Below are 11,189 nucleotides of genomic sequence, written 5' to 3' on the forward strand. Positions count from 1 at the left end.
GGAGGGACACTGCAATACCATACTTCATCTGCTGGAGAGGCGCTGTGAACATGGATACATGGCTTCTATCTTAGTTGGAGAAAGACAGGACTATAGCATTGCTTCATGTTGTTTTGATTTCCCAAGAACAACTTGTATTAAAATATAACTGAACTTACACATGACATTTCCTTTTTTGTTGTCCGGTATTACTGCCAGATATTTTTGCCTGTCTTAGATGTCTGATATTGATGTGGTTTGTGGAAATGATTCGTAGGCCCAGTCATTCAGTGTGGTTTCAGAGGCTACCGTTCAGATTGTTAGCCTGCCTGTTCCCAGATCTGTTTATGCTGTCATGTCAACAACTCCTTGCCTTGCCAAACAGGATAACACAAACAGGTCTGGGACCAGGCTAACACATTGTAGCTAAACATTTGTTCTACAGTATATAGGCCTACGTCTAGCCATATACAATGTATAACTCTGGTGTATACTGTTAAGTTAATTACTTCTCATGTTTCGGTGAGCATCCATTGCTTTTCATTATATATTGGGAAAGGAGCGCTCATCTCAATATGATCTCCTGAATAAATGAAGGATAAATACAATAGCATAACTTCTCCCTATGGTATGTGTGTTGATGTAAACCTGATGATCAATACAGGACATTTAATTGAAACACTTCCTACATATATCCAGTAGATGGTGGTATAGACTCTATGCTTGTTCTGTTTAATCAATGGGAGCAGCAGGCATGCTGCACAACACAGTTCAGACAAAGACCAACACAACACTATTGAGGACTATTTATTTAAAATATACATATTGTAGGAATGTACAACAACATAGTGGACATGCAAGAACATTAAACCCCCAAACTACTGCATCCATGTCAACATCTAAAAAAACAATACGAATATTAATATCTCTTATCTTTCATTAATCCCCTCAGAACTGTTCCCCCTCAAAAATGTTCCCCTCAGATTTGGTTCCCCTCAAAAAATGTTCCCCTCAGATTTGGTTCCCCTCAAAAAATGTTCCCGGTCCCAGAGATCCGTAGTTCTAATACCTGCGCATCCATGGAAACTTAGGCCACAACGAGCGACCCCTGTTCCACAATGACACAGGCTTCTTTACAGCATCAGATGCTCTCTGGTCCTTCTCTTCCTCTTTGGCTTCCAGACCGGTGGTGGTGGAGGGTAGGGCCTTGCTGGGAGAACATGCAGTCCCACATCGGCTCTCTCCTGCGGGTTCCTCAAGAACGGTGGTGGGGGTGGTACTCACAACAACCCCTTCTCCGGTACGGTTGGTGTGGGTCAGAGTAGTGGTGGTGATGTTGTCACTGTAGTCAGATAGAACAATGACTGTGTTGTTACCATGGACAGAGCTGACCGTGCTTTCAGCAGAAGGTACCATGGAGATGCTGCTGCTGCTTCCCTGAACCATCCTACTAACTTCAGTTGGGACTTCAATGTCTGCTGTGCTGTTACCCTGGTTACCTGTCGTACTGACTTCAGCCGAGCCCCAATCATAGTCAGTGTTGTCAATGGTGGCGGTGGAATGGTGACTGGCACTGGAGGTTGTGTTACCACAGCGACAGCTGATACAGTTGTTCTCTCCACTCCTATTCTTCTCCTCCTCTTCCTCCAACCCAGAGCCTAGTACCTCTAGTTCAGCATCATCAGCAGATTGGAGGTGGTCACTGTCAGGTTCAAGAGGAGAAGAGGAGGATGAAGAGTGGGCAGATTTTTCACTGCTGGCTACATTCACATAGTGGTTAGAGTAACTAGGTTCAGAGTCAATATAGTCAATGTAGTTCAGCACAACAGTTGACTTTGTGGTGCTTTCATTAGGATCCACAGACTCCAAGGAAGGATAGCCAATCATAGGAGCCGCAATAGGAAGCACTTCCTGGTTCTCATTCTCGCCACTCTGCTCCACGCTGGTACTAGTAACCGTAGGTGATGTTGTTCCTTCGTCTCCGCTGGTAACAGTACTCTGGTAGTCATTGGTCGCTTCGATGGAATCTTCATATTCAGTGTAGCCAATGGCGGAAGAGGAAAGGGTAACGGCTTCCTGACTTTCATTGTGAGCATTTGCTTCTTCTCTTATAAAGTACAATTTGTCGCTGAAGCCACTAATAGCAACTGAGGATGAGTAGTTGGCCTCAGCGCTAACATTATAGTGACCTGTGATCACAGAGCCATTAGCCTCAGCGCTAACATTATAGTGACCTGTGATCACAGAGTCATTAGCCTCAGCGCTAACATTATAGTCACCTGTTATCACATAAGCATGATTAATATCGTTGATCAGGGGATCTGAGAGTGAAGCATCCTGAGTAGTATTAAGATGGCCACTGGCTTCTTCATCCTCTTCTTCCCGCTCTACCTCCTCCTCTTCTTCCCGCTCTTCCTCCTCCTCCAGGCCCAGCAGCAAGCCTGTGTTCGGTTCAGCCTGCGCTGCCATCTCAGTAACTACTGCACTAGTATCTACTGTGACAGTAACGTTAGTGTTGTTATGATGTAAACTAAGACTAGTGTTGCCAAGGTCATCGGTGACCGAGACAGAATCTGTCCGATGAGTGTAGAAGTCAATGACGTCAGGGGTTGACATAGGATCAACGTTTAGATCAGCTAACGGATCACTTGTTTCCAGCACCACCACAGATCCATTCGGATGAGGACAGTCCTCCAAAGTCACAGAGAGATCTTCAGTGTGGCCACTACCGTTGCTCTGGCTAATGTTGGTTCCATCAAGAGAGTTGTTTAGCTCAGAATAAGAAATAGCAGAAGAAGAGCAAGGTGTAACATCACTGCTGTTATTCCAACCACTACCGTTGCTCTGGCTAATGTTGGTTCCATCAAGAGAGTTGTTTAGCTCAGAATAAGAAATAGCAGAAGAAGAGCAAGGTGTAACATCACTGCTGTTATTCCAACCACTACCGTTGCTCTGGCTAATGTTGGTTCCATCAAGAGAGTTGTTTAGCTCAGAATAAGAAATAGCTGAAGAAGAGCAAGGTGTAACATCACTGCTGTTATTCCAACCACTAGCGGTCGCCATTTTAGTTTCGTTGTCTATCCGTTCAGTGTAGCCAATATCGTGAGCTGATGATGATGATGCTGTTTGACCATTGATAAGTTGACTGGCATTCCGGCTGGCATTGAATTTGAGACCACCACTTGGAGAAGTTGTGGATATTGAGTCAAAGTGGTCAGTATTGCTAATGGTTGAAAATCCAGATAGATCAATAATATCTTGATGGGATGGTGTGTTGTGCTGATCTTTGAATGCTGGTGTAGGATTGTGGTGAATTTGGGTCAGAAGATTCGATGGGGAAGGAGTGAGGACATCTTGGCTTGTTGAAGGGTCTCTCTGTGGCTCCAATGTGTAGGCAGCAGGGATGAGGGGTGCTGCTGGGAATGGGATGTACCTTAGTGACCCTACAGGAGAGGAGGGGAGAAACAATGACTGTACTGTAGTGGGCTGGTTTGGATGTGACTGAGAATCATAATCTTCAGAACCATACTCTGACTAGGCAAGAATACAGAATATCTGGCTAAATAGTGGCTAAGCATGGCCAAATTGTGGCTAAGCATGGCTACATGCTACATGCTTAGCAACTACAACACTTTTTATTTAACCTTTATTTAACTAGGTAAGTCAGTTAAGAACAAATTCTTATTTACAATGACTGCATACCAAACGTCCTGCGGGGACGGGGCTGGGATTAATAATTTAAATATATATATATATATATTTAAAAAAAGAAACATCAATGACAATGATCTACATCTAATATAGTAGACAACGTTAACGTTACATCATTGACACACCATAGACTATTGTTTGTGAGTGTTGACACACAATATATTATTAGCTATATTGTGTTTGAGTGATTCTTTATAGAGCGGTGTTTGTGTAAAATTTTATGGCCAGTTGAAGCATCATAATTTACACACAATTCAATTGCAATAATAACTGGTATTGTCTTCGAGCTAATCTGACAGCTCTCTTTTTCAAACAATCACAGCTAAAGTTACGCGTTCGTCCTTGCTAGCCTGAGTGTGACACTTAGCTAGCTATAGCTATCAAAGAACCATTAGCTATGCTAACGTTACATTAGCAAATGTTGCTAGCCAATTAATTATTAACCAAGTTATTTACCTTCATCAAATAGCAATAAGAGGACGCAGAGTATCAAATGACGACGCAACTCATCATCGCCAGTTCAAATCAACAATGATATTATTATTATTAGCAGAATTTATAAAAAATAAATAAATAATAGTAATTATCAACTGAAACAGTTTAGCTACTGCATCATTTTCTCGATGGAAAATACTTTTTATTTGAATATACCAATGAGGTCAAAGAAATATAACATTGTGCATTTTTATTGGTTACTTCAAAAGATTCTAAATACTGTAGTAACAGTCGCTAGGCGCTGTCGACAAACGTTCTGTCTGTCGCGACATGGCTGGTACACTGGCGTCGTTTACTTCATTTGGCATCTTTGATATCGTTATACCGCCCTACCAAGCAAAAAAAAAAAAAAGCAGTAACTTCTAATTTGGTCGAAAATTAGTTAATGACACTTAGTCTAGTGTATTGTGTTTGGGAGAAAATGGGGGTTTCATATTAGCAGTAACTGCAAAAAGTTATTGTGAAACTAAGGTAAATTGCATTAACGTAACATACTGCTTTATAATTTGGTTTTAACCGGCCCTTGGCTGTAGTTAATGCCTTTTACCTTGATATCATATCATTGTATTCTGATAGATGGTTGAATTTGCTCTGAAACGCCGACATCCAGACACGGGTAATAACTAGCGAGCTAAGTAGATCTGAAAACTTAATTAATTAGCTAGCGACCATAGACTAACAATGTCACCGGCTCCCATAAAAGGAGATCTGCAATTGATCTGCAATCTATTAGCCCAATAATGAATTATATCCTGCAATGTCATTTTATGGTTTCTTTGAATCAGTACACCACACACAGCCAGTGACAGCCATCTATCTGGAGCTGACCAAAATGTAAAACAACCTACCTAAATTAGCAATATATTTGTGCTACCTGCTCCCACAAAAGGCGATCATCAATGTATACTAGCTTCAATCTATTATCCCTATAATGAATATAATCCCTATCATTTTATTCAGACATTTTATTCAGACGTTCAATGTGTTATTTGAATCAGTAACGTTACACCACACACACGATCGATAGCCAGCTGACAGTCAATTAGACGCGCACCCCATACAGAGGGTGCGTTCGTTCATTCACCCTGAGTGCCAGAGGCTAAAGCTAATGAGCAGTTACCGCCGTTTGCCTCTCTCTGTAGGGCAGTATACTTCTGACCAAAAATGTTATTTTCTTAGGAGGATGAAGAACAAAATATATTTGAGAAATTATATTTTATTTAAGGACAAAGGCTACAAAGATGGCACAAGTAATACAAAGCATTGATTTTTAAACTAAATATAACAATTTAGTCATTCAAGTGCAACACAGAAGAAGAAAAACAATCTCCACCAGCTCAGTATAGCTCTCATATAATTCTGAGCTTGACTTCAATGCTGCAAGAGAGAGATGTTATGTTGTCATTTAAGCCAATAATTAAAAATAAATAAACTCTTTGGTAAGATATTATTGAGAGAGATTACACAGAAAAGTGTGAAAACGTATCATATAGTAAATAAATTGACATGAATAAATAATGTATTAAATGTGTGTTGTGTGCAACCTCCTTTTAGACAAAGTCAGAGGACCAAAGTTTGCGACCGTTTCTTCGTACCCTCATGTCCCCCATAGTCCTTTTATGAAACAAACATAACACACTTGGGGTACATTCAATAGGCACATGGATAGTGAAACATACGTTATCAGGTCTCATCTTGGGCTACGTTCATTAGGTACATGGGTAGCGAAACACGTTATCAGGTCTCATCTTGGGCTACGTTCAATAGGCACATGGGTAGTGAAACATACTTTATCAGGTCTCATCTTGGGCTACGTTCAATAGGCACATGGGTAGTGAAACATACGTTATCAGGTCTCATCTTGGGCTGCGTTCATTAGGTACATGGATAGTGAAACATACTTTATCCCTCAGGTTGCACAACACTGAAACCACCCTGCAGACGGTCCTCCAGAGAGGTATGCACTTCACCCTGTGAGGAAGTATTAAACCCATTCCCTATTTAGTGCACTAGTACAATAGTGTGCTATTTTGGAATTCAGAATAAGAATGAGTTAAACTTTGTGTACTTCCTGGTGTTAACCGGGTGCTGTTCATATTGATCATTGATAAACCCGTATGTACTAGATCAATATCACTGATTGATTAATCAACTGAACCATACATTGAGGTAAACACAGGTCATTTGCGTTGAGAACACAAACGCAACGCTCTGTCCAAGCCAGCCTCAATCTCAAATTACAATATGGGCGTTACATAACCTGATTGGAACAATTGCAGTTTACAGATTAGATGAACAGGTTTGTGAATCCTATCTGTATTCTGCTAATGCTGAGGAATGGTGCATCTCCCTTGATGGTGACGATGATGATGATGATGATGAGTCAGGTGTGAGCGTCACGCTGTACAGGTTAGTGACGAAGGTCTCCCACCCTCGACGGAACGCTCGGTCGAAAGTCTGAAGGGGATAGAATGAATAATCAATACAGGTGACCAAGAAAACCTTGTTTGATTGATATTGATAAAAAACATTGTTAACAAATGTGTTCACACAAGAAAACATTTCAATTGGAACATGATCCAGTCAAGACCAGAACAAGATAACTTGGGACGTCCCAGTTTGTGTGTTCAGAGTGGATGTGTATCATTATTCCTTTGATGTAGTTATATGTTGTGTTCATCCTGGTCTCTTTCTTATGACATGACCCCTGACCTCTGTGTAATCAGGAAGAAATATTGGCCTGGTGGTTTCTGGGTAGGAGCGAGGGATGATCGCTAGTGCCCTCAAACAATGATCTGTGGTCAGATAGTAAGGCACAGGAATGACACCTGTGTGCGTGTGTTCTCCCCGCTGATGGAGAAGAAAGAGAAAGATAGACAGGGGGAGGAGAAAGGCCCAAGGTTGTTCCTAAATAATGTGTGAGGAGATGTGGAGGGAGGGGGGAAGGAGACGTGAAGGAAGCGGGAATGAGAGGGAGAAGAGTGGGAGGAAGGGGGAGGAGAGGGAGAAGAGTGGGAGGAAGGGGGGATGAGAGGGAGAAGAGTGGGATGAGAGGGAGAAGAGTGGGAGGAAGGGGGAGGAGAGGGAGGAAGGGGGGATGAGAGGGAGAAGAGTGGGAGGAAGGGGGGATGAGAGGGAGGAAGGGGGAGGAGAGGAAGGGGAAAGGAGATGTGAAGGAAGGGGGGATGAGAGGGAGGAAGGGGGGATGAGAGGGAGGAAGGGGGAGGAGAGGAAGGGGGGATGAGAGGGAGAAGAGTGGGAGGAGAGAAGGATGAGGATGAGGAAGGCAGATGATAAAGAGAGAGACAGATCAACAGGCAGGCAGGAGGGAGGGAACATTTCCCAATGTGGAGTAGGAGAGGAAAGGGGGATGGATTCACAAAGCAAACAGACAACATCTTAGCTTTAGGGAGGGGAGGGGAAGAGAGAAGAGGGTCGCAGGTGGGGAGAACAGGTGTGTCACCTGATACTAGCTAAGGAGTTGTCCTGGGAATATTACAATAGTGATAATGTTACTATAGCTATAATATTACTAGTGTGATAATATTACTATAGCGATAATGTTACTATAGCTATAATATTACTATAGCGATAATGTTACTATAGCTATAATATTACTATAGCTATAATATTACTATTGCGATAATGTTACTATAGCTATAATATTACTAGTGTGATAATATTACTATAGCGATAATGTTACTATAGCTATAATATTACTATAGCGATAATGTTACTATAGCTATAATATTACTATAGCTATAATATTACTATTGCGATAATGTTACTATAGCTATAATATTACTATAGCTATAATATTACTATTGCAATAATGTTACTATAGCTATAATATTACTATAGCGATAATGTTACTATAGCTATAATATTACTATTGCGATAATGTTACCATAGCTATAATATCTGTTTTTGTTTTTGGCACAATAGGTCTAACTATCAACTGAATAAAATAAGAAATAGATTTTCAAAATGGCCTGCAGAGTTAATTTAGCATTTGGGCTCATGGGGTGGTTGACGTACACAGATCAGCCATTGGACTCTGACCAGACCGTTAATGATATGGACATAGAGGATCATATAAATGTTTCCATAAATAACTAATTACTGGCTGCTATTCTTGGAATGTAACTGTGGAACGTGGAACCTGGAACTTTAACCCATTGTTCCACCCTCTAGGAGAATTCCACAGGGAGGGGAGGGGAGAATGTGTTAAGTAATCCGTGCCCTGTCCTCTGTTAAACTGAAACGAGGTAAGAAGGGTAAACCTGGATATTACTGCTGCTGCTACAACATTAACAAGTGGAGGTTTTCCAAGGGTACCTGGAAGGCAAAACACACACTACCATCCTCTCTCGTTCTCTCACCTTGCGGTAGTTCTTCAGCGTGCTCCTCTTCCTCATCACCTTCATCTCCTCCTGTCTCTTCATCTCCTCCTCCTTCTCTTCTTCCCTCCCTCTCTTATTGTCCTTTATCAGAACCTGGTCATCCGCTTCTTCTCTGCTCGCAAAGTGGACCAGTGTCCTCTCCTCTTCTGTTCTCTCTTTCTCCCTCTGTCCTTCTTCAGTCTCTACCCTCACCTCCACCTCCAGGACCTCTAGGACAGGGGTCTGTGTCTCCATCTCCGTACCCAGGATCGGGCCCTCCTCCCTGGGGGAGACCGTCAGGGGCTCGGCTCCCTGTTTCTTCCCGGTGCTCCTCCCCCAGCGGCTCCTTCTCACTTCCACCGCAGTGACCTCCAGGACAGGGGCCTCAATCTCCGTACCCAGGATCTGGTCCCCCTGCTTAGGGGAGATCGCCTGGGGTTTGGCCTTCCTGGAGCTTCTTCTCCAGCGGGAGCTGAGCCGGCTGGGTTTCCTTCGGAGGAGAGTGGTGTCGTCATCTTCCATCATTCCCTCGTTGAAGTCAAACACCCCAGCTTCTCCCCGGTCCGTCTCTCCCCCTGTAGAGAGCTCTGTGGCTGGGCACGATCCCCCCCAGTCCCCCTCTCTCCCCCGCTCCTCCTCCTCTCCTCCCATCTCGGGCTCATCCAGGCGACAGTAGAACCCAGAACTCTTGTCCAGGTACTTTGGAGACCTGACGGAACCGTTTCTGGGACTATTTCCGATCGCCATCTTTTCTTTTTTATTCTCTCACTCTCTTCTCCTTTGCGATGCAATGTATCTCTCTGCTGTTTTTATGTCTTTAAAGCTGGGTGAGAGAAAGGGGGGAGAGAGAAAGGGGAGAGAGAGAAAGGGATTCATGTCTTAATGTAGCTCTTCCAGATAGATGATCGCATTCTCTGTACTATAGAATTGCATAGACAGTTTACACACACACACACACACACACACACACACACACACACACACACACACACACACACACACACACACACACACACACACACACACACACACACACACACACACACACACACACACACACACACACACACACACACACACCAGAGGTTGTGGACGGGGTGGTTTTTGATTCAGCATGAAATAAGACAGAAAGAAGCATTGTGCTGGATGAGATACAACAGTAACGTGCCAGATAATATTTATCTGTGTGTTTATCTGTCACTCCATCTCTCTCTGTCACATCGTCTCATCTGGGTGACAGAGAGTTCACTGTGTGTGTCTGTGTGACGCCTCTTGTGTGTTCAATTTATGACGGAGATAACAGGGACTCCTGGTTCCAGACTCACTCAGACTTTGACTCTTTGCTCTCGAGTTGGAGCCTCAAACACTGCCAGCTTCCACGCACCCTATTTCCTAGGTAGTGCACTGCTTTTAATGGTCCCTGCTCAAAAGTAGTGCCCTAAATAGGGAATCTGGTGCCATTTGGAACGTAGACCTGTGAGTCATATCATGACTATCTCCATGACAACAGGTTATAACTGTATGTCTGTCTGTATATATCTGTGTGTATATATCTGTCTGTATATATCTGTCTGTATATATCCGTCTGTATATATCTGTCTGTTTATATCCGTCTGTATATATCCGTCTGTATATATCCGTCTGTATATATCTGTCTGTATATATCCGTCTGTATATATCTGTCTGTTTATATCCGTCTGTATATATCTGTCTGTATATATATGTCTGTATATATCTGTCTGTATATATCTGTCTGTATATATCTGTCTGTATATATCTGTCTGTATATATCTGTCTGTTTATATCCGTCTGTATATATCTGTCTGTATATATCTGTCTGTATTTTTCTGTCTGTATATATCCGTCTGTATATATCTGTCTGTTTATATCCGTCTGTATATATCCGTCTGTATATATATGTCCGTATATATCTGTCTGTATATATCTGTCTGTATATATCTGTCTGTATATATATGTCCGTATATATCTGTCTGTATATATATGTCCGTATATATCTGTCTGTTTATATCCGTCTGTATATCTATGTCCGTATATATCTGTCTGTATATATCTGTCTGTATATATCCGTCTGTATATATCTGTCTGTATATATCTGTCTGTATATCTATGTCAATGTTAATTAACTCAGACTGTTGTCAAACCATTTCATATGAAAACTCATAGACATGTAAAACAGTATCTAAACGTTTCCTTCTGTTTCACTAACTGTAACATGTGAACCATGTGATTGGTTAGAGATTTACAAATGCTTGTCTGGTTAGAAAATCTTCTTTGGATTTTTGTCAAATTCGCTAATACTGGAGTTAAATCAGGACTCCAACGCATTACTCAGTCAGACAACGTAACAGCATTTATACATAACTAACATACTTTAGTGAATACTGGAAAGTACAGAGTGAGAGAGATGAAAGAGAGATAGTGAAAGAAAGAGAGAATGATGGAAAGAAAGACCGAAAGAGAGAAGGAGAGATGAGAGAGCATTCTCTCTCTTACCTGCCGTGTCTCTGTGTTCCTGGGTGATCTTCTCTATGTGTTCTGAGTGCCTGTTGCTTTGGGAACTCTTCTCATATCTCCTCTGTCACACACCCTGCCTGAACTTGC

At 42.2% G+C, this 11,189-nt stretch overlaps 2 protein-coding genes across 2 annotated transcripts; both read right to left on the reverse strand.

The window, feature by feature from the left end:
- Positions 1-838: 838 nt before the first annotated feature.
- Positions 839-4,186, reverse strand: LOC135509904 (dentin sialophosphoprotein-like). Its single transcript, XM_064930732.1, has 2 exons — positions 4,147-4,186; positions 839-3,422 (listed from the first exon to the last, which is right to left on the reverse strand). Exon 2 carries the CDS (start codon positions 3,040-3,042, stop codon positions 1,042-1,044), a length of 2,001 nt encoding a protein of 666 aa, XP_064786804.1. The 5' UTR covers positions 3,043-3,422; positions 4,147-4,186; the 3' UTR covers positions 839-1,041.
- Positions 4,187-5,791: 1,605 nt separating this feature from the next.
- On the reverse strand, positions 5,792-11,189 carry sb:cb1058 (uncharacterized protein LOC394209 homolog). Its single transcript, XM_064931065.1, has 3 exons — positions 11,082-11,189; positions 8,568-9,390; positions 5,792-6,642 (listed from the first exon to the last, which is right to left on the reverse strand). Exons 2-3 carry the CDS (start codon positions 9,312-9,314, stop codon positions 6,496-6,498), a joined length of 894 nt encoding a protein of 297 aa, XP_064787137.1. The 5' UTR covers positions 9,315-9,390; positions 11,082-11,189; the 3' UTR covers positions 5,792-6,495.

This window comes from Oncorhynchus masou, chromosome 23 (assembly GCF_036934945.1).
Source record: "Oncorhynchus masou masou isolate Uvic2021 chromosome 23, UVic_Omas_1.1, whole genome shotgun sequence".
NCBI lineage: Eukaryota > Metazoa > Chordata > Actinopteri > Salmoniformes > Salmonidae > Oncorhynchus > Oncorhynchus masou.